A 27128-nucleotide genomic window follows, 5' to 3' on the forward strand; every position below is an offset into this window, starting at 1 on the left:
GGGTTTGCCAAGCGTGCTGTGATGGGATAGTGAGCTGCTTGTGCGTAAAAGCTTGATCCCTCTGGGGTTTGGCTGGTCATCCAAACCGAGGCACTAACGGGGCCCCCAAAGCATGACTCTGTCAGTCGCTGGTAGAATCTGACAGTGGGCGTCTACGGAATTTACGCCAACATAAAAGCTGTTTGACGGACATGCGCCTTCGTGACTCTCTGCGTGACAGTTTCCGGCGAAGGGTGGGAGTTCCTAACGGGGGTCTTGTTACCTCTTCGCTATTCTCACTAGAAGTATCCCAGAGCCTCCCCTCCGCTGTGACTCCTGCACTCCCCCTGCTGGTTCCTTCCTCTGCTGCAGATTCTCTCCTATTCTCCTGGAGCCTGTCCACCACCTGTCCCTCCGATGGCAGTTCCCTGACACGTGCCTTCCTCTTAGCACGTTTCTCCTTTTCGTCCTGAGTTCAAGTGTCTTCAAAGTCCATGACGCCTTTGGTAAAGGCTGTTCTCCAATTGGAGCGCTCACAGGCCAGTGTTTCCCAATTGTTGGTGTTTATACTTCATTTTTAAAATTTTGACTTTGAACCTCTTTTGTTGACCACCAGCATTACACTTTCCATTTTTTAATTTCGGAATAGATTGAAGACAATAATCAGGCATCCACACAACATGACCAGTCCAACAAAGTTGATGTTGAAGAATAATTGCTTCAACACTGGTGATCTTTGCTTCTTCCAGTACACTGGCATTAGTTCGCCTGTCTTCCCAAGTGATGTGTAAAAATTTTCAGAGGCACCGTTGATGGAATCTTTTGAGGAGTTGCAGATGGCATTTGTGAAACGTGGACCACTTATAAATGCCATCTGTATGGTAGACAACAGAGAGAACATGATGGTGGACTGGATTGGGCCTTTGGTCTGATCCAGGAGTGCTCTCCTTACGTTCTGACATAAGCATTTGAGACTCTTTAGTTTAGAGAAAATATAAGGGGCAATATGTTATAGGGGAAAGTGTAATTGCCTGAATCATTATTTTTTTATTTTTTGCAGGACGTTGAAATGGAAAATCATGTGTGGTAGAAACAGGGGAAAGTATGCAAAAAGCTTTGTCTCTGAATGCACCCCTGGTCTTGCTGAAGAGGCAACAGATCAAGGCAGCCTGTGTGGAAATTTACTCTGACAAAGGTTAGAAGTGAACAAAGCCCTTTTCAGTCAGTTCTTCCAGTCCATCACTCCTAGACTTAAAGACACGTCTCCTATGTCTTATGGCTTCAAAGTTGATGTACTCCCTGCTCTGCTGGACTGGCAAGGTGCTGTGGGAGGCGATCAGCTCCTTGGACCAAGGAGAAGGTGCCTTGTGAGGGTCCTGGCTCCCCTTCTATAGGTCTCAAGAGTTGTTTCAGTGGGTTCCTGCTAGCCAGTCTCAGATCACTAACATTGAAGCCAGGAACCGTGATCCACTTCTTACTTGGTAGTCCTGTAGCCTCCAACTCCATCTCCTACTTACTTGTCATGGGCAAAGCTGTGAACGTCAGCTTCTCTCAATTTCTCTTTGGAAAAAAAACAAAACAAAAAACCTTCAGTACAGTTCTCCACGTTTCCACTTCAGAATTACTAGGTCCTCATGAAAATTAATCAACATTTCAATGCAAATCTGTCCCACTCTAGACATTTTTGCAATATCGCCTAACATACCCCTTTTGGCAAAGCCGTTTCCCTGAACATAATGCAGTTTTTGTATGACTTTTGCTCATTTATATGCCCATTTTACCCTCGGCTTATGGGGTTTTGTACAGATTACGGCACTGCAACATTCAGAGAAGTGTGAACATTGAAGGATGGCTGTGTTTCAGTTTGCATATTATTGAGGAAGCAGCGAATTAGGTGAATTTGTCATGCGATGCAGGCGGAATCGAATTTCTCCGCCATCCTTCCCGCTGTCTCCTGGACTCTGGGGTCCTGATGGATTGGGGATTAACCTTCCTTTGAGAGACACCGGTTGGGTTGTGACAAAAGCCTTCTCTGGCCTACAGAGGAAGGATTCTGGCTTGTTTGAAGAATGTTCCTCAGATCACGCGTGGGCAGATTACCCAAGAACAGGCACGTCGATCCTGGTGACATAGAGATTCTTGATGACTAAGGAGCATTGTTTGCCAGTGGATGGAGTTTTAAGGGAGGTTTTTTTTCCCTCTCTCTCTCTCCCATTCCCTTGTAAAAATGATGACAGGAGCCTTGAGAAAATAAGTCATCAGAATGTTTCACCACAGTGCAATGTTTTCCCCACGATTTTGGAGATGGAGGAACCGAGTTCAGGAGTCAGGACGGAACAACGCACTGCAGATACAGTTTGGGAGGGATAGTTTGAAGTAGAGAAACTTCACAAAGAGGAAGAACTCCAGTTGAAATGCAAGATGCAAGGGGGCACTGGGGACACTCTAATAATAATAATAATAATAATAATAATAATAATAATAATAATAATAATAATAATTTATTATTTATACCCCGCCTATCTGGCTGGGCCTCCCCAGCCACTCTGGGCGGCTTCCATAGAAAGCAAAAATACAATAAAATATCACACGTTAAAAACTTCCCTGAACAGGGCTGCCTTAAGATGTCTTCTGAATGTCAGGTAGTTGTTTATCGCTTTGACATCTGCTGGAAGGGCGTTCCACAGGGCGGGCGCCACTACCGAGAAGGCCCTCTGCCTGGTTCCCTGTAGCTTTACTTCTCGCAATGAGGGAACCGCCAGAAGGCCCTCGGCGCTGGACCTCAGTGGTTCCGCTCCTTCCTCCTGGGTCATGTCCAGAAAGTGGGGGGGGATGAGTGTTCAGACCCTGGGCCCTCACTTGTGGGGTGCCTCAGGGTTCCGCCTCTACCCCATGCTTTTCAACATCTACATGAAGCCGCTGGGAGAGATTATCAGGGGGTTTGGGCTGGATGTTCATCAGTATACGGATGATACCTAGCTCTCTAACTCTTTTTCAAATCAGAACCAGTGAAGGTGGTGAAGGTCCGCAGCCTGGGAGTCTGGACTCACAGCTGTCCATGGAGGCGCAGGTCAATTCTGTGTCCAGGGCAGCTGTCTACCAGCTCCATCTGGTACGCAGGCTGAGACCCTACCTGCCTGCAGACTGTCTTGCCAGAGTGGTGCATGCTCTAGTTATCTTTCACTTGGACTACTGCAATACGCTCTATGTGGGGCTACGTTTGAAGGTGACCCGGAAACTACAACGAATCTGGAATGCAGCAGCTAGACTGGTGACTGGGAGTGGCTGCCAAGACCACATAACACCAGTCTTGAAAGACCTGCTTTGGCTCCCAGTATGTTTGTTTTAGTTCCTTGTGTTTGTTTTCAACCAGGGGTCAGCAAACTTTTTCAGCAGGGGGCTTAACTGTCAGGGGTCCCTTTACCTAGACTGGTGACTGGGAGTAGCTGCCAAGACCACATAACACTGGTCCTGAAAGACCAACATCGGCTCCCTGTACGTTTCCGAGCACAATTCAAAGTGTTGGTGCTGACCTCTAAAGCCCTAAACGGCCTCCGGCCTGAAGGAGTGTCTCCATCCCCATCGTCCAGCCCAGACACTGAGGTCCAGCTCCGAGTGTCTTCTGGCAGTTCCCTCACTGCAAGAAGTGAGGTTGCAGGGAACCAGGCAGAAGGCCTTCTCGGTAGTGGTGCCTGCCCTGCGGAATGCCCTCCCATCAGATGTCAAGGCAATAAACAACTATCTGATGTTTAGAAGACATCTGAAAACAACCCTGTTTAGGGAAGTTTTTAATATTTGATTTTCTTTTTAATATTATGTTGGGAGCCACCCAGAGTGGCTAGAGAGGCCCGGCAAGAAAGGCAGGGTATAAGTATTGTTGTTGTTATTATTATTATTATTATTATTATTATTATTATTTTACATGCATTCAGATAATGACCAAAGCATTCATAGAATCATGGAACTGTAGCATTGGAAGGGACCACAAGGGTCATCTACTCCAACCCCCTGCAGCCCAGGAATCTTTTGCCCAACGTGGTGCTCAAACCCACAACCCTGAAATTAAGAGTCTCATGCACTGCTGACTGATGAAGGTGTTTTAGGATGCACACCATCCTCCACCATGCTTCAACAGGGATGCAGAAGGTCTACTTGCATAAATGTCCCATATACGACCTTTGCCAAGATGACATCCTCCAGATGTTTGGAACTACAATTCCCATCAGCTCCTAAACCAGCGCAGATCTTATCACCGCTAAGAGATCAGCTGCACATCAGGGGTGGAGCCTAGACTGGAAAAGGATCACCTGAATTGAAAGTGTTCAAGATTGGGGCACAGCTCAACTGCAAACGGTTTCATTGCCATGTGGCTACCCCCCACCCCCCAAAAAAAGAATCCTGGGAACTGTAGTTTTGGTGTGCGCACGATACTTTAATCCAAGATTGCTATGAGAACAGCAAAAGGAAGGCTTTGGTGTAATTGTGCCCTTTGAAAAACAATATTCAGGTCTGCCTTAAAGTGTGGAAGGAGGGAAAGAGACTGCTATTGGGAGTACAGGCAGTGGCGTAGTGTGGGGGGTGCAGGGGGGGCCAGCCGCACCGGGTGCAACATCTGGGGGTTAGGGTTAGGGGGCGCAAATCCATGGGTTAGGGAGCGCAAATTACTTGCCTTGCCCGGGGTGCTGACAACCCACGCTACGCCACTGGGTGCAGGTCTCACCCACGGGGGGTGGCTGGTGCTACAGCACAACCTGGTCACTTTTGACTTTAAGACTTGATGTAGGACTGATGGGGGGGGCGGAATTTCAGATTCCAGCAGAAGAGGAAAGCACAGAGATTTCTTTGTGGGTGGGTGGACAGATTAGCAGCAAAGCTCAAAGGCTCAAGCCTGGATATAGCCAAGATTAAACTGCAGAAGAAAGCAGCATATTTTAAGAACGTTTGTTGAGGCTATTTTCTTTCTGCTTCGATAGCAATAAGAATAGCAACATTGTTAGCGCAGGTCAAACATTCATGCGCACGAACACAATTTTATTAATGGGACTTGTGTCTTTGGCATCCATCCCTTTTAGGCCCATTTCACTATTTATAACAGGGGTGTGGAATGGGCGAGGGAGGGGGGTGGTCCTCTAGATAAAGCTGGACTCCAATTCCCAACAGCCCCAGCCGGCTTGCCAAGAGCAGAGGATGATGGGAGTTGGAGTCTAGCAACACAGAGATGTCTTCCCCAGGCTCCCTGCACCTGGTTTCTAACAAGTGGGAACTGCAAAAGAAATGTGTCGGTATATCTTCATTCTCTAACAAGAGTGCTCCATCTAGCCAGCCATTCCTTCCACTCTGAATGCCATAGGCTGTTTGGGCCTCAAGAAAGTCAATTCCTCACCCTACATTCCAAAAAACCCTAATTGATTCTCAACATTTCTGACCCCTTTCACTTCTTTTGAGTTTTATTTTTCAAAAAAGTTTTATTTATTTATTAACGTTCCTATGTTACACCGGTAAACATTATCATATTACATTACAAGGCTTATAATAATATAATTTTCAGCATGTATACAAAGTTTATATACCTAAAGAAGAAAAAACAAGGACAAAAAACTATTCCAAAATCATATATGTACCAACACTTTGGACTTCCTGTCTATCCCGTTGTATATTCCTTTTTTACAAATGAATGTACAGTGGACGCTCGAGTTGCGAACGTGATCCGTGCAGCATGCACGTTCGCAACCCGCAGCAGCCGTCCCGGGTTTCACCACTTGCGCATGCGCACTCAAAATGACATCACGTGCATGTGCAGAAGCAGCGAATTGCGACCTGCACACCCACAGATGCAGGTTGCGTTCTACTCAGGATGCGAACAGGGCTCCGGAACGGATCCTGTTCGCATCCAGAGGTACCACTGTATTATTGATGGTTGTGTTTTGTTTCCCTGCCTATGGAATTATTATTATTATTATTATTATTATTATTATTATTATTATTATTATCATCCCCATTTTATCCTCACCACAACCTTATGATGTAGGTTAGGGCCGAGAGTGACAGGCCTAAAGTTATCCAATGGGCTTCATGGATGACTGGGGATTCGAACCCCAGTTTCCCAGTGTTTCAGCCACCCCACCACGGTTTCGAGATGGTCAGCAACAAGCAAATGCCAGCTTCTTCAGAGGCTGGCGAGGGCACCGTGGCAGCTTCTGCCAGCCTCTGCACTTGCAGCCTAACACAGCAGAGCACATTCGGCCAATAATAATGCCTGTTAGGGAGAAGGAGAAAACCCAGTTGGGTCCTATCTAGCCAGTAGATTCTGGTTGGCCAGCAGATACTTGCACTCCTGCGTCTAAACAGAAGCAGCCTATCTGATTTGAAATGTCAAAAGTGGTGCCCTTAAAGGACCACGACCTTTCTTAACTTGTCCCAGATGCTATCAGTTGTGCCTCGCATGGAGGGGTCAGCTCAAAGCTAACTCCTTTGGCATCATCTGCATTTAGATCTCTATCCCAGATGATCCTTTTATATTTGCCTGCTGCTGCTGCTGGCGACTCCTTGCGAGGGGGCACAGAGCCGAAAGCCCCCGAGTTACAGAACTGCCTTTTTACGATGTCACCTCTGGAGTCGTGGCAGCGTTCAGGCCAGTCTCCCCAGAGCAGGAGGCCTCTGAACGTCATCCTGCGCTGAGACCTCTAGCGCTTTTCTTCCTACACATCCTGGCAGAGTTCCTGCAAAGTACAAACACACACAGAGCTCCTATTGTTCGCAGCCCTTCACGAGCCCCACTCATCCTAATATGGAATTCGGCAGGAAACTCATGATTTCCTGACATACAGCAAGCTGGGGGAAATAAAGGGCTTGAGTGAAAATGAAAACCGTCCATTAAACCCCTCCAACTTCCCTTCTCCGCTTGGGAATGCGATGGCCAGTGGGGTGGGCTTAGCACAAATCCCAGATTTTGCAGGCCGGAGCAACGAAGAGAAGGAGGCACTCTGTTCCTCAGACGGCGTCTATTTTTAACCAAAGTCCTTCTGCATCCAAGATGAAGGTTTCCTGACTCGGGCTCCCAACACGCTCGTGCCCCTATTATTGTTTTATTTATTCTTCCCCCGCGTGGTTTTCTTCTCGGCTTGAGAAAGTTCGGGCTGGGACAAGCTTGGGGATTCGGCGTTATGATTTCGTGAAGGCCCACTACTTCGAAAAGAAAACAAAAGGGGGGGAAAGGACTACAGAAACTAACTCAGGAAAGAAGGCTTTTTGGAGCAGGGACCTTGCTGCTTCCATGTATGCCTGAGATTCTGGGGGAAGCGGGCAGGTAGATAAAAACAAACAGCCAGGATGAGCAGCAAAGAGGGAGAACACACGGACGGCAGCGTGAAGAAGATGCTTAAATGTGTGGTCATCGGGGATGGAGCCGTGGGCAAGACCTGCCTACTGATGAGCTACGCCAACGATGCTTTTCCGGAAGAATACGTTCCTACGGTGTTTGACCATTACGCAGGTAAGAGCATACTTGTTTTTCCTGCCCTGAACAGAGACTTATATCACAGTGGGGGGGTGGGGGTTCTGGGGGGTACTCAGGGGCACTCAGTACCAGCACCTTTCTCCCTCCCCCCAATGTTAAAAATGTGGCTTAATGGTGAGTAACGGCACTTTTATGATTTCCTAAAAAAAAAGTACTGCTTCTATGTTACATGGGATGAGAAGGTAAAGTTGGGTGGCAGAATTCCGGACAGTACCGATTCAGATTCTGGGTGGCTTCAGATTTTTTGGGGGGGGGGGGTTTCCTTCATTTTGTTTCCTCCCTTCTGCAAAGATGTTCTGCGTATGAAGCAACAAAAGAGCAGATCACGGCTACTCTCCTTCTGTGCGCTCATTTCTGTACCTGCACAGAGATTGGGGTTTTTTTGAGGGTGGGGAGAGATAGAACTCCACACCTGAGGTGGAACTGTTCGGAGTCTATCACCTCTGTTCATTGTCTCGTTCTGTTGGTTGGCTCAAATATTCTACTTTCCTTTTGTTCTAATGGCATGTTGTGGTTATTGCAAATGTGCTCATTCTCCAGTCCCATAATTCCCACCCCACACCCCATAATTCACCTCTGGAGTTTCCATCTCTTCCAAAAAATATAAATAAATGGGGATCTCTGTATTGGATGAGAACTCCCCAGCAGAGTCGCGGTGTCTAAATTCTGAGGTCACAGGGCCAAGCTGTGGAGGATGGTTGCCAGGGAGATAGAAGCTCCTCCTCTGCCTAGCCTGGCGAGTGTTCTGATTGGGTTACAGGCCCACGCATTTGTTTACTGGATCAGGAGCAGAATGACACACAAACACGCCAATCCCCTCCCAGTAAGACTGGTTACCCTTTTGTATGAACACCAAGCCATCATCTGAATTAGGATGCACACTAGATGTTTCTTCAAGACAGAAACCCCTGATGTGCTAGATTTCTACATGCAGGGATTTATTTATTTATTTATTTATTTATTTATTTATTTATTTATTGCTAAGGAGGAGAATTTAGCCACCTGAGTTTCCACTTGCAGTGAGACAGCCCAGGCACAGGTGTGTCATCTCACTGAGAACTAGGCCTGTGAAGGAATGGGGAATAAATGCAGTTCAGTTAGCATTTAAAGACAAAATTACCTAATTCACACAAAATTCACAATATGCAAACCATAGAAACCCGCATTCTTCGAAATTTGCACTTCCCCAAATTTTGCAGTACAAGCTCTCTGGTCAAAAAATTGGGGGAAGTGTACATAAAAAATGCACAGTTTTGGGGGGTTTTGTTTTGAGGGAGGTGGAATTTTTAAAATAATTCAATTTTTTTGAAGATGAAATCTGTGGAGGGAGAAGTGTGAGAGCAGGGATGGGGAACCTGCGATCCTCCAGAGGTCACCAGACTACAACTCCCATCATCCGTGAGTGCTGGCAATCTTGGCTGGGAGAGATGGGAGAGGAAGTCCAACCAGGTCTGAGGGGCCACAGTTTCCCCCACCCATGGTGAGGGCCACTTTGAGGAAAGGGTGGAATAAAAATGTAAATAAATAAGTGCTGAGATCTGAAACGGCCTCCTCGATAGACAATCGGGCGTGTGAGTCCTGCACACCTTTCTTTAAAAGGAATAAAATAATTTAGAGGGGGAAATCAACATCACACTATGGCAACCATCAAATCAGTACAGTCATACCTCAGGTTGCGAACGCGGCGGGTTTGAGCATTTTCAGGTTACATACTGTGCCAAAACCAGAAGTACAGGTATGGGTTACTTCCGGATTTCGGTGCTCGCACATGCGCAGAAACACTAAATTGCGCTTTGCACATGCACAGAAGTGCAGGATCACGTCACATGCATGCGCAGACACAGCGCTGTGGGTTGCAAACACTGCGGGTTGCGAACGTGCCTCCCGCACAGATCACGTTCACAACCCAAGGTATGACTGTACCAGTTTTTCATCTTGCTAGATGGAACAAGCCCCATGTGCTGTTTGGGGGGGGTTCCGGACCAATTTTGGGGGCTCAGGGACGTGCAGTGGGTGAAGAGGTGGAGAAAGTCCCATTGTACTAGGAGGAGTTAGCAGGATCCCACCCTGGATTTGGAAAATTATATAGAGCCAGGGTGGAGCAGTGGTGAGAGTGTTGGACCAGGACCTGAGTTCAAATCCTGGCTCAGTCATGAAGCTCATCTCAGTCCCATCATTGCCTCCCAGTCTAGCCTACCTCACAGGGTTGTTGTTAGGATTAAATGAGGAGAGAGAGAACCACTCACATGCCACCTCGAGCTCCTTGGAGGAAAAGTGTAATAACAACAGCAACAATCCTCTATCTCCGCAAGCAGATATCACTTTCTTCCACAAGAGAGCAAATCGATTGAGTTTGAAATTCAGAGACCCCCAACCTACCCCATAGGTCAGAAGCAGCTCTAGTCTGGGTGGGTGGTGGTTGCTTTTTGTTGTTCCTGAATCAATTTCCATTTGTACTCTTCGAGCATTTGAAGATCTAAAACGCACTTGTGTTCTCTGTCAAACTCATCCTTTCCCTCTCCCTTGCGGTGAATGAGTCATACATCACAACCGTCAGATCTTGCCTCCAAACAGAATTTTAAGGGGCAGCAGGAGATCCTTCTTGGCCCAGTCTGAATAGGCTTGTATTATTATTATTATTATTATTATTATTATTATTATTATTAGCTCAGAGTTAAGCGTCTGGAGTGTTCCAGAGTTTCACATTTTGCAGGAGCTGATGCTTCTGACATTCGGCTAACATGCAGAAGCAATACGGAGCTAGCACAGAGGAGTTACTAAGAGTGCTAGGCTCGGACTGGGGAGAGCTGAGTTCGAATCATGGTGGCCATTTATGTGTCATTTTGGTGAATGTTGCATTTAAATAGTGCAAGCCACCTTGAATCCTATCCTTCTAAAACTGTGCTGCCCAGGACTGGAAATGAATTGGATGGGAGGTGGCGAGGGGGGGGGGGAGGCTTGTTGCTGCAGTGCCTACTGACATAAGGCAACACTCTCCAATGCTCCATTTGTGCAAAGTTTGGACCCCCTCCACTCGCTTCTCTCTGTCTATGAATGGGGAGACTTGTGTTCCATGTGACTGCCCTTCATATCTAGTTTGGCCCTAAGATTGCAGGGGACCATTAAACTGGATGGCAGTCATGATAGCGAGGGCAGAGTGGAAGGGGAAAAGTTGTGGAATAAAGTAGGGCAAGCCTTAATGCAATGCAGAGTTCAAACCCTCTATATTACAGTGGTACCTCGGGTTACACCTGGGATGCAGGTGGCGCTGTGGGTTAAACCACAGAGTCTAGGACTTGCCGATCAGAAGGTCGGTGGTTCGAATCCCCGTGACGGGGTGAGCTCCCGTTGCTCGGTCCCTGCTCCTGCCAACCTAGCAATCCGAAAGCATGTCAAAGTGCAAGTAGATAAATAGGTACCGCTCCGGCGGGAAGGTAAATGGAATTTCCGTGCGCTGCTCTGGTTCGCCAGAAGTGGCTTAGTCATGTTGGCCACATTGCCCGGAAGCTGTACGCCGGCTCCCTCAGCCAGTAAAGCGAGATGAGCGCCGCAACCCCAGAGTCGGCCACGACTGGACCTAATGGTCAGGGGTCCCTTTACCTTTACTTTACCTCAGGTTACATATGCTTCAGATTATAGACTCCGCTAACGCAGAAATATTACCTCGGGTTAAGAACTTTGCTTCAGGATGAGAACAGAAATCGTGCTCCTGCGGCACAGCGGCAGCAGGAGGCCTCATGAACTAAAGTGGTGCTTCAGGTTAAGAACAATTTCAGGTTAAGAACAGACCTCCGGAACGAATTAAGTACTTAACCCAAGGTACCACTGTACTAGACTGGGGGTGGAGAAACCTCTTGTTTGCCGGCCAGATCTGGGCAAATAACCTAGATGTCATTATCCTATTAGCACGGACTGAAAATGCTAAACATACGTGGTTTGTTTCCATAGTACTTGCTTACATAGACATTCCCTTAATCTCTCTTGTTTGAAATGCTGTATTTGAATTATGGGTGTTTACATTTTAACATTTCAACGGGAACAATTTTATTGAGTGTTTTCATTATGGCTGTTTATACCTTAATCTTCATGTAACAGGGTTTTATATTTTGTAAACCACTTAGAGCCTGTTTTGGCATTGAGTGGAAGATTAATTAATTCATTACTTAATTGAGAATTAATTAATTAAGAGGGAGAGAGCTTTGTGGTTGCAAAAGCAGAAAGCCGTGACTTTGGTACGAAGTGACTTGAAGCTGTTTTCCCCCCCACATATATAGAGCAGGGAGGAACAGCTGAAATATTGCGCCTGTATGAATCGCATTGAAATCAATAAAGGCATTCTCACATGGCTATTTCAGAGCCATGAAAAGTCTTGGCTGTTTTGGTTCCCAGCTGTGAGCCAGTGCTGAGCATCTGCCAGCATGAGTCAGCGTTTGGCACGCAGCGGCAAAGTCCGGGCCAATTTGCATAGCATTCTGACATGTGGACTTTACACACCGTAGACTATGGGAATAAGTGCTCCTCCCGTGTCATGTGTAAAATGCGGCGTGGAACATGCGGAGGGCCTCATTATCCATCTGCTGGATTAACCACCCATTGTTCACCCTGCATTACAGTGGACGTTCTGCGTGTCAGGATACTGCGCAAATCTGCCTTTTGCTTTACAAGCACTGTATGTAGCTCCACTTGCCCTCACATGAAAAAGGACATTGCAGAACCTTGGTCAGACCACACCAGGAATACCGTGTCCAGTTATGGGTGCCCCAATTTAAGAAGGATATTGACAAGCTGGAAGGTGTGCAGAGGAGGGCGACCGAGATGATCAAGGGTCAGGAAACCAAGCCTGATGAGGAACGGTTGAAGGAGCTGGGTATGTTTAGCCTGGAAAAGAGGAGACTGAAAGGAGATGGGATAGCCCTCTTCAAATATCTTAAGGGCTGTCACATGGAAGAAGGTGCAAGCTTGGTTTCTCCTGCTCTGGAAGGTAGGACTTGAACCCATGGCTTCAAGTTACACAAAAGGAGATTCCGACTAAAGATCAGGAAGAGCTTTTAGGCAGAAAGAGCTGTTTGACAGTGGAACAAACTCCGTCAGGAAGTGACAAACTCTCCTTCCTGGGAGGTTTTCAAGCAGAGGTTGGCTGGCCATCTGTCATGGATGCTTTAGCTGAGATTCCTGCATTGCAGGGGGGTGGACTAGATGACCCTCAGGGTCCCTCTACGATTCTCCCTTTCTCCCTAATAGTACAACAATGGTGTGGTCATGCATTGAAGCTGAGTGTTGGAAGATTCAGGACAGACAACAGGAAGTAGCTTTGGCCTGATCCCCTTCATCCATAGATCTCAGCGCAGTTCACAACATAAAAATACAAGATAAAAACCCCCCACAAAATACCACAATTAAAACAGCAATAAACCAATAACCCCGCCTCCTCTCCAACCCCTTCCACAACTCGTTTAAAACCTATCAGGTATTAATCAGACAAACAGCTGGTTGAAGAGGAATTTTTTTTTTGCCTTGTGCCTAAAGGTGTATAATGAAGGCACCAGGCAAGATTCTTTGGAGAGAGCATTCCACAAGCAGGGTGCCACCACAGAAAAGGCCACCCTCCTGACCTCTTGTGAAGAAGGCACACAAAACAGGGCATCAGATGGTGATTTCAGGGTCTGGGTCACTTCATATGGGGTGGGGAGGCATCCTTGAGGTATTGTGGTCCTGGGCAGTTTAAGGCTTTACTGGTCAAAACCAGCACTTTGCATGGAAACTAACTGGCAGCCAGTGGATTCAGTCCAGGATCAGTGCAATATGCTCAAACTATGTTGCCTATGCAACTTATCTAATGCACATCCCATCAAACAAAAAACGGTAGACAATGTGTTTGATAAGACTAAACAACGAGTTTCCTAATAATAACCCAAGAGTCACTCAGTGCAACTTTGAAGGAAATCCAGGGTGTTTGAGAAACTGATCAGAGTCTTGGGATGCCAACAAAGCCTTTCATTGTGCCAAACATTGTCAGGGGAGGTAAATAAAAACACTTCCTGCCATTTCCCTGGACAATGAAGTCTTGAAACTTCAAAAAAGAAAGACATAATATGTTTAGGATTGTGGGAATGTTCAGGGTGGCAGGAGGTGATATATTGTTTATTAATATCCTTCCTAACTTGCGCCAGCAAGTTCATTTATGTAGCAGAGTTGTTGTTGTTTAGTCGTTCAGTCGTGTCCGACTCTTCGTGACCCCATGGACCAGAGCACGCCAGGCACTCCTGTCTTCCACTGCCTCCCGCAGTTTGGTCAAACTCATGCTGGTAGCTTCAAGAACACTGTCCGACCATCTCGTCCTCTGTCGTCCCCTTCTCCTTGTGCCCTTCATCTTTCCCAACATGAGGGTCTTTTCCAGGGAGTCTTCTCTTCTCATGAGGTGGCCAAAGTACATTAACATGGAAATGCACAATTAAAATGCTGAATGCAAGAAGAGCATTAAAACACAGCATATATAAGAGAGAGTTGAAGCAGCAATCCATACGATTGAAGGCAGAGATTGAAGTCTGTCAATCAGGTCCCTTCCCCTGACCTCCTGACCTGAACATCCTGTTCTGAGTTGAATTGAATTTGATTTTAAAATCAGTTTAAAATGATCATCAATGAGAAGAGTAGGGCGAGCCCTTAATATACGCACCAAGTGTCAAAAGCCAGGGGGGGAAATGAGCAGAATTGGTAATTTGTAAAGAACTGTGATTTGTGCAGCAGACTGCTTGAAACACGCCTGCCAGGACACAGCAAATATGGAGGAGGGGTCATTGCTCGAGGATTTAATTTCAGGAAACTTCCAAACTCCTGCTATTTTAAAAAAAGAAGAAGGGGGGGCATGTTTTCTATTAAAATCCCTGGCGAAGCCCCGAAAGGAGCTCTCAGAATGTTGGCTTTATTTTCCCCGTTTTGCTTGGACAGCAGCAGCTGTATTGCAAAGCAGGGGGAATTGGTGGATATTAATAAAGCCTCAGAAAATGTTTGTCCTTTGGGGAATGTGACAAAAATAACACAATGAAAATGGTCCATTGACACTCAAGTTGCCCTCGCTATTTACGTCCATGTATATATATAAATGTGTGCATGTCTTTTGCAAGATCTCCCGGGGGCAGGAAATGGTGGGGGGCTTATAAAACTGCCTCTAGTTTTCTAAAAAGTCGTGGCAACTCTGTGTTTTTTAAAAATAATAATTGTAAATCAATATATTTGACGGGTAAATGATACTCTACCCAAAAAATACAGAAGAAGTCAGCTGCTATCTATAACTACATACTTGAATACCTGGGAGGGCTGGCTGAATTTCTGTAGTTTGGATTTGCTAGTAGTTGTTATGGTCTCCATATGTTAGTTTCTTTCATTTGTATCCTTTAAAAGGATATTTTTTAAATGGTTTTTTTTTTTTAAAGGGGGGAAACTTCCTCTACAAATCAGGCAGGTACATAGCTCTTTTCATCTTTAAGCAGAGATCTTTATCCCACTCTGTATTGGATTTGAAATTGTTTTTACGTAGCGAAGTGTTTTTAATTGGTTTTACATTTTAAAAGTCTTTTTAATGGTTATAACAGTTTTTATATTATTATCTATTAAATTCAGCAATTCCTTTCATTAGCGATGTTTTCATTGCGAAATCCCTTTGAGGTATTTTATGGGAAGTGATTCACAAATGGAATGAAGCAAAAGCACACTTTGTCTGTGGTTGGTGTTTTTTTAAAACGCATCTTTTGTACCGCTCAGAGATTTATTTAAAACATGGAACGATATATTTCTCCTTTAATGCCGGGCCACCATCAGCCTTCTAAGTCCACCCATCCAGCTAACTTTAAGCTTGCCTGACATGTCCTGGTTTTCGGGTGTAAAAATGGCATTGGGGGGAATTTTGCCAAATGTCAGGAAAAACACAGATGTATGGGAAAAAAGCTTAACAACTTAACTTTTTGAAATATGGCAACACTAGCCAACTCTGCCCAGGAGTTTCCATGTTTGAGGTTTTTTTAAAAAAGGTAAAGGACACCTGGACAGTTAAGTCCAGTCAAAGGTGATTATGGGTTGTGATGCTCATTTCGCTTTCAGGCCGAGGGAGCCGGGGTTTATCCACAGACAGCTTTCCAGGTCATGTGGCCAGCAGGACTAAACCGCTTCTGGCACAATGGGACACCATGATGGAAACCAAAGTGCACAGAAACGCCATTTACCTTCCTGCCACAGCAGTACCTATTTATCTACTTGCACTGGCGTGCTTTCAAACTGCTAGGTTGGCAGGAGCAGGGACAGAGCAACGGGAGCTCACCCCGTCGCAGGGATTCGAACCGCCAACCTTCCAATTGTCAAGCTCAAGAGGCTCAGTGGTTTAGACCACAGTGCCACCCGCGTCCCTTTTTTAACCTTTTACCACAGAGCCTAGGACTTGCCAATCAGAAGGTCAGCAGTTCGAATCCCCACCATGGGGTGAGCTCCCATTGCTCAGTCCCTGCTCCTGCCAATCTAGCAGTTTGAAAGCACGTCAAAGTGCAAGTAGATAAATAGGTACCGCTCTGGCGGGAAGGTAAACAGCATTTCCATGCGCTGCTCTGGTTTGCCAGAAGCGGCTTAGTCATGCTGGCCACATGACCCGGAAGCTGTACACCGACTCCCTCGGCCAACAAAGCGAGATGAGCGCCGCAACCCCAGAGTCGGTCATGACTGGACCTAATGGTCAGGGGTCCCTTTACCTTTACCTAATCTTCTCATCTGCTTACAGTGGTCTCCTAAATAAATCATAACCCACCGACCCCCAATTCTTTTTTGAAGTTTTTGTCTTCTTGGTTCCTGAGCTTTCCAGTCAGTTTTGCCATTTCAAGTAGTCTATTAGCTTGATTTGCCATTCCTCTCTGGTTGAGACTTTGTCTTCTTTCCATCTCTGGGCTGATTCTTGCCTCCTTGCTGGTACAGGCCCCCACATCCTCCCCCCAAGTAAGATTCCAGCCCCCTCACACCCTGGGGCGTGATTTGTGTCCTGCCAGGCCCTGACATCTATGCTCACACTAGAAGTTTTAAATTTACAAGGTACTTCTTGGCCCCACTTTTTCTGCCCAAGTTTCCCCTGAAACCTGGGGCAATTATTTCAAGGCCAAAGCCCACTCAATGAAGGCAGGTTGTTCACACGGGAGTGTACAGCGCTCTCTCACTGAAGCACCCCAGATGGAGTTTTCATGCATGGCCCAAGCTCAACTCACACTGGGTCCTCTTAAAGGGCTGTCATTCACACATTCAGCTGTGAGTCATTGAGTGATAAGTCATGAGGTGATAAGATATCGAGTGATATATCTGCATGAGTGATTCGGTCCTTCGTCAGCCCCAGTTGGGTTCGTGATGGGTAGAGAAGCAGACTTCAAATGACTGTGCTCAAGCCAGCAGTGACATCTGAAGCTTTTAACCTTGTTGAAAGTCTTCCCCGCCACTTCTCACCAGGGTCGGATTTAGGTTTGATGAGGCCCTAAGCTACTGAAGGTAATGGGGCCCTTTATATGTCCAGCTGTCCTTTGTCAACAACAAATTGTCACTGTTTTTTGTGTTGAATATATGCTGTATGGTAATTTATGGATCTAACAGGTATCTAAAGCCATTTGCACATAACAAAATATGTATTTTATCAAAGTAATTGTTGTACTGAAAGAAATATATTAATAGTGAAATACAGTTAAGAAGAAGTACATTAATAGTGAAATAATTGTTAAGCTCTAACTTAAAGTGATTTTTTTATTCATAACAAACTTAATAATGCAAACACATTGGCATTTGATTTGGCAATAACAAAAGTTCTGTTAGACCCTCCAGATATGAATTAAATTCATTCCGGGGGTCCGTACGTAATCTGAAAAGTCCATAACTGGAGGTGCCGCTTCTGTGCACACGCGCAGCACGATAGAGAGCTTCTGCACATGCGTGCGCAGTGAAACCCAGAAGTATACACTTCCAGGTTTGCCGCATTCGCAAACCAAAAGTTACGTATTCAGAACGGTACGTAACTCGAGGGTCCACTGTAGAGACATCCTACCATACGCTCCAACATTTCTCCAATGAAAATAGGGATGTCCTAAGGAAAAGCGGGACATTCCGGGGTGAAATCAGAAACTGGGAGGGCTTCTGTAAATCTGGGGCTGTCCCTGGAAAATAGGGGCACTTGGAGGGTCTGGCAATGCAATTGCATCCCACCCACTTCTAAAAGGCCATAGGTAGCTAAAGGCCAAAGCTGTGCAGGTTCCATTATATACATTGGAAAGTCGTGGAAAACACAGTTTAAGCCACCTGGGGAAAAAGATACTGGAGCACTCCAAACTATTACTATTTTTAATAATAATTAGTTAATTAAATTATTTATTTATTGAATTTATCCATAGATCTCAGGGCAGTTCATAAATCATTTGCTCATGCATCCACACAAAAAATAATGGATCTAGCTGGAAGGCAATGTGAAATATACTCAGAGTCGCAAAGTGATTTCATGCTCTTTATTCAACTCATAGTGGTGAGAAGGAATGAATGAAAGTCCCCTCAAAGTATCTGCTTTATATACATTATTTACACAATGGGCTGCACATGATTGGCTAATTCCGGAATTCTACTGTAAGCCAATCAGGTTGTGGATTCACTTATATCTGGAGCATGATTGGGTGGTTTCTGCCAACCAATCATACTGCTGCATTGTTCTAGGACCAAACAGACTGCTGCAGTTTGGATCCTATTAAACTCAGTACATAACACAACACATATAGATTGTTACAATACCACCATTGTTGTTGTTACAGATAGGTAGCCGTGTTGGTCTGCCATAGTCAAAACAAAAAATATTCCTTCCAGTAGCACCTTAAAGACCAACTAAGTTAGTTCTTGGTATGAGCTTTCGTGTGCATGCACACTTGAAGTGTATCTGAAGAAGTGTATCTGAAGAAGTGTGCATGCACACGAAAGCTCATACCAAGAACTAACTTAGTTGGTCTTTAAGGTGCTACTGGAAGGAACCATTGTTGTTGTTGATGATGATGATGATGATGTTTCATATCGACATGATTCCTGTACAGTGGGTCTTTGATTGTTTAATTTAATCCATTCCGAGAGTCCGTTCGACTCCCAAAATCATTCAAAAAACCAAGGCACGGCTTCTGATTGGTTTCAGGTGCTTCCTGCACTCAATTGGAAGCTGAGTCAGACATTCGGCTTCTGAAAAACGTTTGCAAACCGGAACACTCACTTCCGGGTTTGCAGCGTTCGGGAGCCAATTTGTTCAGGAGCTGAGCCGTTCAAGAAGCAAGGTATCACTGTACAATCTTAGAAACTTGCATAATCTTGAAAGGTGCATAGCTGTGATATCATGAACAGAGCCTGCACTTCTAAATTTCCCACTGGACTACTGAGGACAGGAAATTGTAGTCACATGGGCAACTGAAATGCAGAGCTCCTTAACTGCCCCCAGAGTTAGACTTGGGTCTTTCAAACTTCAGCGGCGTCCCTGTGCAAGACCTCTCACCATCCGTTCTCCTTAATTCACGACGGCGTCGTTTCCACGCCTTGCAGTGCCCCCTAGGCTCAGCTCCCAGCGGAACCAGTCACGCTGCCCAAAATCCGCTTCTGCTTCCAGACTTACCCCATCACCCACACCAGCTCCATTTATTACAGAGGCTGAGTTCTGCTCGCCTGCTTTGGGCGGCATTTGGTTCAGCATAAGAAGTAATTTGCAGACTCGAGACTTGTTTAAATTGCTGACACCGAGATTGCAGAAAGAAGCGTCGAGGATCTTGGGATGAACGAAGCCTGGCTGCACTTACTCTCCCAAATTCACAGCTCTACATGGAACGCAGTGTGTTCAAATTAACTTGAAGTCACAGGGAGGAGGGTTAAATGGACGGTCGTGTATCCCCACGAGACTCAAACCCGCCCCCCAATGTCTAAGCCGGAGGTAAACAGCAACACGCTGGGTGTCCCAGTGTCATTTATTTACGTGTTGTGCCTTGAAGAGACTTGTTGCCACCTGCAATCGAGCGTCAGTGTTCATTAAAGCAATTGAAAGCCATTTGCTTTCCCAGGTGACGCAGGAAAGTGGTCTTTACAGTCACTCTTCCCAAAGAATTGCGGAGTCTTTTGAGCGAGATCCATTGGGAACTCCTTCTGCATAATCACTGCTTAAAAGGAACGGGTACTGCCCCTGTCCCACTCAGTTTCACTGTGTTTGTGAAAGGCCTGTGGCTTCAGGCACAGCAGCCAAATGTGGCCCTCAAGTGCTCTCTATCTGGCCCTTGGAACACTCCCCAGGCTGCCTCCCCCTCTCCACACACCACACTCCTCATTGGCCTTGCACCCTGAGTGTGTTTGCCTGCCTCGAATGTGCCCTGGAACTCTTGCTTGGACAAGAAGATTTGGTTTTTATTTATCTGTTAAATTCATATACAGTCATACCCTGGAAAACGGAATCCATTCCAGAAGTCCGTTTGACTTCCGAAACGTTCAGAAACCAAAGCGCGGCTTCTGATTGGCTGCAGGAAGCCGCAAAAGGCCCATTGGACGTTCAACTTCCAACAGAACGTTCGAAAACTGGAACACTCACTTCTGGTTTTCGATCGTTTGGGAGCCGGAACATTTGACTCCCAAGGCATTCGTGAGCCGAGGTACGACTGTACAGTCATACCTCATGTTACGTTTGCTTCAGGATACTTTTTCTGAGGTTGCGTCCCGAAGCGACCCGGAAGTACCGGAAAGGGTTATGTCTGGGTTTCGCCGCCCGCGCATGCGCAGACGTGCAAAATGACGTCGCACAAATGCACTGCGGGTTGCATTCTATTCATGTTGCAAATGGGCCTCCGGAACGGATCCCGTTCGCAACCAGAGGTACAACTGTACAAGATATTTAACTTTAATTATCTATTTTTAATTATCTATTAAATCCACATACCACCCTTCATCTGAAGATCACAGGGCAATTTACAACATAAAAACCATGTGGGGGTAGCCAGTGGGTCTGTTTCTGTATGTGCTGTAGAGGGAAATGAGGGGGTTGTCAACCTGGGAAGGGAGCCATATAGGAAGTAGGAAAACCCTGGTCCTAAACGGCCGCAGCAGAATATCTTCAGGAGAAGAAAGGCTATGGAGAAAGTCCTAGGAGTCCCTAAGGCAGTTGGATGGGGCTTTGCTTTGCTTGTCTCCTTCCAGCAATTGCTGTAGCCAAGCTGATGCTAGATGTATTGCTCTGATTTCCTTTGGGCTACATCTGTGAGGCCAAGAGGAGGGTCTTATTGCAGTTATTAATAGTGTGCATTTGGTATCAATAGGATGAATAAAAACTAGCTCCACCCCCAGACAGTCACATTTTTTGCTGCTGGCTCCACTCCAGACATCCACACATGGGGAAAGAGGTGCACTTGCATTCATATAACTGATCAGTGGCGTAGCGTGGGTTGTCAGCACCCGGGGCAAGGCAAGTAATTTGCGCCCCCTAACCCTAACTCCCAGATGTTGCGCCCGGTGCGGCCAGCCCCCCCTGCACCCCCCACACTACGCCACTGTAACTGATGTCTCTAGTCAAAACAAAAAAAATTCCTTCCAGTAACACCTTAAAGATACACAGTATCTGAAGAAGTGTGCATGCACACGAAAGCTCATACCAAGAACTGACTTAGTTGGTCTTTAAGGTGCTACTGGAAGGAATTTTTTTGTTTTGACTATGGCAGACCAACACGGCTACCTATCTGTAACTGATGTCTCTAGAACACACAAGAGGGCCTGCCATTTCCCCTTCTCATTTTGAAATGCCCTCCTCATTTACGATGGCACCTGGGCGGATTTTCAGCAAATCGGCAAAATGTCTGGGAAAACCCAGACGTATGGCAAGGGTTTAAAAAAAAAAAAATTAAAATTAATTAATATTAGAATCAATTAACATTAAAATTAATTAACATTACTATTTAAATTAATTAAGATTAATATTTAAATGTATCAAAAATTATTCAAATTAATTCAAATTAATATTAAAATTAATTAATATTAAAATTAATTAATATTGATAAATCATTATTTAAAATTTAGCTGACGGAAAAAAAGCTCAACAACTTTGTCTTGATTTTCACTTTTGGGAATATGTGGCAACGCTCATTTAGACAATGTATTGTCATGTTTGCAATCTATGGACAATACAGAGGTGGGGATGCTGCCCAGAAATGATTTCATTTTCGTCCGGTCAGGCTGACTTCTGAGGTAAGTCTGATTCACGTGCCGAACGCCTCTTGCCAACCATAAGCAGCTCAGGAAACAAAGATATGAGGCAGAGTGATGAGCTCAATGCTAGTGACAGGAACGCCCAGCTTGTTGAAAAGGTTGGAGGGGTTCAGGGAGGGGAAAGGGAGGCACCGATGAATGCTTGCAACATGATTTCTTAGAGATGCTTAGCTAAGGTTGTGCTCCTGAGTACGAAAAGGTATGACTGAGCCTCGGCCTACAAATTTCTATTTACTTATTTATTATTATTATTACTATTATTTATCAAATTTGTATACCACCTTTCATCTCAGGGCAGTTCACAGCATAAAAACACAAGATAAAAACACAAAAAACCTAATAAAAACAAGAATAAAAAACCCCACAAGCCAATAAACCCCCCCCATCTCACATGCAGCAGAGTGAGGAGCGAATGAAATGGCAGAATTTTTTGAGGCAGTAGAATGGACTACGGCCATATTCACACCACACATCTGAAGCGTGATGACAGTGCTTCAGCCAGTCATGGCTCTCCCCCCCCCCAAAAAAAAAAAAAATTATGGGAGCTGTAGTGTGTTAAGAGCAGGGGTAGTGTTAGCAATCTTGGACGGCTTTGGCACATAGTGGTTGGGGAGCTTCTCTTGAATCGTGTCCCATGGTGTTGCCTGGACTGCTACAGGTGCAACCAATGCTCGGGCCGTCTCGAACACCTCAGGCCCACAGAGGCTGAGGAACAGGCCCCACTTATGCTCCTGTGATACTTCCGTCAGCTCGTTGGCTTGGAGGTAGCAGTCAAACTGAGCGAGGTAGGAGTCCCATGATTCAGAGGCTGGCGCAAACGGTGGTAGAGGCACAAGTGAAGCCATGGTTCCGATGCCGGCGTGAAGGGCGATGGATGGAACACAGTGCTCTAGCCAGAACAGTCAGCTCTGAATTGGTTCTGTTCAGTGATTTCGCTTGGTGTTTCAGCTCAGTGATTCAGCTCTGCTCAGAAGGTGGCTGCATCTGGCTGTGCTCTGTTGTCCATCCATCCCATCCTCGTCGCCAGTGTTAAGTTGTGGGTGAACATCTCAGACAACAGCGATTCTTCGAACAGCTCTTGTTTATTCACAAGCCAGGACAGAACTGAACTGAAGGGCTTAGTCAGCCTGCTTATATAGAGCTCCAGTACCACATTACTGTAACAACTTTCTAAAACTATCCAATCACTGAACGTCACTTTTGATCCTTCATTTGCATAACTATCTACAGTATTCCCCTGCTGGCCCAGGGTGAGAACTTCAGTACATAACAGGCAGCATGTCCTGTTTTGCCGCCTGAGGACATTCTGGGATCAAATCAGAAACCTGAATGGTTTCTGTAAATCCGGGACGCTTTGAGGGTCTGAAGAACATAGCCATGCTGCTTGCACATTTCCCAGGGGCATCAGATTGGCCATTGTGGACTAGATGGGCCATTGGCCACCAAAGCTCTTCTTATGTATCTTTAGCACGGAGAAGATTAGTCCCCTGCCATTTGGCCCTGAGAGTGGAAGGCAGAAGCTCCAAGGAATTCTAGAAAACACCCTCCTGGCTTCTGCTCCATTGTTTTCCATTGCCCAGGCCTTTATCAGAGTTGATTAAGCCCCGATTTGCCATGCTTCATTAAGGCTCTCAGCGGGTGTTTCCTTCATAACCTGCTGAGCACACACTTGAGGTCACTGCCAGAGCCAAACTGTCGCCATGACTCACTAGGCCTGCGGAGGAGGTTTGTGTTGTGATAATTAGAGAGCTGCAGCGAGGTTTTAACATGGTTCTGGGAAAGTCAGGGAAGGAAGAAAAGAAGAGGAGGATGCTATTAGAAAGCACAAGCTTAGCTATTAAAACTGTCTGTGCGGGAAGAGCTAGTCTGGGTGGCAAAAGGGCAGGAGGGAATTAAGCCAGTGGTCAATTTCTTAAAAGACAAGTGTCCAGGAAGGCTTGGCGCTGTGGTCAGAAAATGGACTGGCAGACAGTGAAGATGATGATGACAATAACAATTATTATTATTATTATTATTATTATTATTACCCTGCGTATCTGGCCAGGCCTCCCCAACCACTCTGGGCGGCTTCCAACAGAATATTAGGTAAAGGTAAAGGGACCCCTGACCATTAGGTCCAGTCGTGACCGACTCTGGGGTTGCGGTGCTCATCTTGCTTTACTGGCTGAGGGAGCCGGTGTACAGTTTCCGAGTTATGTGGCCAGCATGACTAAGAAGCTTCTGGCGAACCAGAGCAGCACACGGAAACGCCGTTTACCTTCCTGCCAGATTGGTACCTATTTATCTACTTGCACTTTGACGTGCTTTCAAACTCCTAGGTTGGCAGGAGCAGGGACCGAGCAACGGGAGCTCACACCGTCGTGGGGATTCAAACCACCAACCTGTGTATCTGAAGAAGTGTGCATGCACACGAAAGCTCATACCAAGAACTGACTTAGTTGGTCTTTAAGGTGCTACTGGAAGGAATTTTTTTGTTTTGACTATGACAGACCAACACGGCTACCTATCTGTAACACCAACCTTCTGATCGGCAAGTCCTAGGCTCAGTGGTTTAACCCACAGCGCCACCCGCATCCCTTAACAGAATATTAAAAACACAATAAAGCATCAAACATTAAAAGCTTCCCTAAACAGGTCTGCTTTCAGATGTCTTCTAAAAGTTAGGTGGTTGTTTAATTCCTTGACATCTCCTGGGAGGGCGTTCCACAGGGAGGGCGCCACTACCAAGAAAGCCCTCTGCCTGGTTCCCTGTAACCTCACTTCTTGCAGTGAGGGAACCACCAGAAGGCCCTCGACGCTGGACCTCAGTGTCTGGGCTGAATGATTGGGGTGGAGATGTTTCAGAAGAAGCAAGCTATGATCCATTTGTTCAGTGCCCAGCTGGCAATCAAGGTGCCCTATTGGAAGGAACTGGAACAGCCAGGAAGTCTTCAGAAGCAGGTTCAGAAATCTAACCTCTGATGTTACCAGAGCAGGGATTGAAATGACCAGGTTATCACTGTTGAGGATGAGCAGTAAACATCTTCCCTCCAGGTAATCAAAAGGTCTGATGCTTGGGGGTGACATTCAGGCCTCAGGTTCCCCACCTGGGCGTTTGATCTTCCAAGAGCCGTTGAGAATTAGACCATTATTATCCCCATATTGCAGGTGGTAAACTGAGGCCAAGGCAGTTCACATAATGGCAGAGGTGAAGGCTGAGGACTCAGCTACGTTAGTAAGAGAACAACATTCTGAATGCATTATAAACATGCAACACTAAATGGTGCCAGAGAGAGAGAGAAAATCTATGCAATTTTTAAATAGTGGTTTTTTAAATAACAATTTAATTTCTGACTTAATTATAGCATTCCACCCACCCCACCCCCCGTGTGTGTAGATCCACCCTGAATTGAGGACAGCTCAAACTCTTGCATAAAAATGCTGTGAAAGCTCATTATGCCACTTGGAGTAGAAACAACTTTTCTTCAAAGGTTCAGGAAGCAGAATGGACTGTAATAAAGATTGATTGATTGATTGATTGATTGATTGATTGATTGATTGATAAAGCCAGAGACCCAACACATTGTTACAAAGCAATGCACAATTCAGAAAGCCTACCTCCAGGTTAAACAAGCATTTTGTTCAGACTTAAAGATAGGGGTCATTGGTTCTTGCAACCACTGATAAAAACTTTGCCACTGCTAATGTTCTAGCGTTTGTCTGGTCTTCCAGTAGGAACCCGACATAGTGAGCCTCTGATTTTCCCGGGGAAGGTACCAGCAAGGAAAATAGAATGGCTTTATCTGTTTTCAGCTGGAGACCCACATGGTTGCATAACTTGGAACCCTGGAAGCAGAGGTCCCAGGCGTGTTGAGTTCAGAACCATCAGAGACTGAACATCTTTACAGAACCTGACAGCCAAGGAGAAATCTATTAGCAGGAGCATCAGCAGCTTGTACGCAGAGGACAATTTCGCTTGTGCAGAGAAATTATCTGTCTTTGGTTGGGAATATGGTCCATTTTAACACAGTGTCAGACCGCATCACAATCTCAGATGTATTTATAGCCACCCGGTCCGAGCGGGATAAGGCAGAGTTGGCGTTTGCTCTCGGGGGAAGGGGGGGGATGCTGCCAGAGAATTGAGCATATGCTCGTTTATTGAGGCAGATGCAAATTTAAAATCTCCTTATTGTCCGAGGCCACTTGGGCTCATCTGTGCCCAGCAACGTGTCATCTGAAAGACCTTGGCATAAAATATCTCCCAGCATTCTTTCATTTGCCCTCGCCCACAATAGCCCGTCCTCCAAAAAACTAACTGTATCGTTCAAGGGTTGCTGGATTATCTGTGGCATAGGAGCTGGTCCAATAGCAACGAAAGGGCCTCCTGTCCCTTGACCTTAAGATGTGTCTTGCAGGACCAGACAAAATGTCAACTGAGTCCAGCATTTTGTTGCCAGTAGTGCCAGACTGAGGCCCCACTTTGTGTGGAGGGGGGAGTTGCTTTGGTTGAGAAATCACAAATTACAACAACCCTGAAAAGTACAGTGGTACCTCAGGTTAAGTACTTAATTCGTTCCGGAGGTCCATTCTTAACCTGAAGCACCACTTTAGCTAATGAGGCCTCCTGCTGCTGCCGCGCTGCCGGAGCCCGATTTCTGTTCTTATTCTGAAGCAAAGTTCTTAACCTGAAGCACTATTTCTTTATTAGCGGAGTGTGTAACCTGAAGCGTATGTAACCTGAAGCATATGTAACCCGAGGTACCACTGTAGTCCAGTGTTGCTATCCTAAAAGGGGGAAGGAGCAGGGAGAAATCAGTCTGTGGCAACCCTGTACCATGTTGTTATCCCATGTTGGTGTTGGTTTCTGTTTATGCCACTGTGCAGTGCTTGGAGTCACAAGACTCTGTTTTGCATTCCAGACATTCCAGACTGTTGGAAGTCTCACGGAAGACGGGAGATGAATGTGACGTTACTGGTTTCCTGTTCCTTTGTGTTCGGTTGTCTCTCTGCTCTCACAGAGAGAGGATGTTTCTTTTCTGTCTGCGTAGTTAGAAATAAAACTCTTTGCAATGTAGCTCATATTTCTCGTCCTTCCCTGCTTGCTGGATACTCTGCGTAATGGGGGAACATGCCTGAAGCCTTATCAAAGGCTCAGGTCATTAATCACATTGAAAGACTCGACCGGAGGAGGAGCTCAATCAAACGCAAGGTCCAACAGTTGGGGAATTTGGCAGTGCCTAATTTACGTATAAGCTAAACAAGCTATACCTTAGGACCCCATTTTCTTGGGGGGAGCAAAATATACTTCTTCTTAATTGCATTTCACTATTAATATACTTCTTCTTAATTGTATTTCAGTTCAACAATTACTTTGATAAAATACATA

General features: G+C 45.8%; 1 protein-coding gene across 1 annotated transcript in view; it reads left to right on the plus strand.

The window, feature by feature from the left end:
* The first annotated feature begins 6599 nt into the window (after positions 1-6599).
* Positions 6600-27128, plus strand: part of RHOJ (ras homolog family member J) — a 62590-nt gene continuing 42061 nt past the window's right edge. Inside the window, exon 1 of the mRNA XM_083738516.1 lies at positions 6600-7471. Coding sequence (XP_083594642.1) covers positions 7309-7471 — 163 coding nt within the window. The 5' untranslated portion in view covers positions 6600-7308. The remainder of the gene's footprint in view (positions 7472-27128) is intronic.

This window comes from Podarcis gaigeae, assembly GCF_964106915.1.
Source record: "Podarcis gaigeae genome assembly, chromosome: 1".
Lineage (NCBI taxonomy): Eukaryota > Metazoa > Chordata > Lepidosauria > Squamata > Lacertidae > Podarcis > Podarcis gaigeae.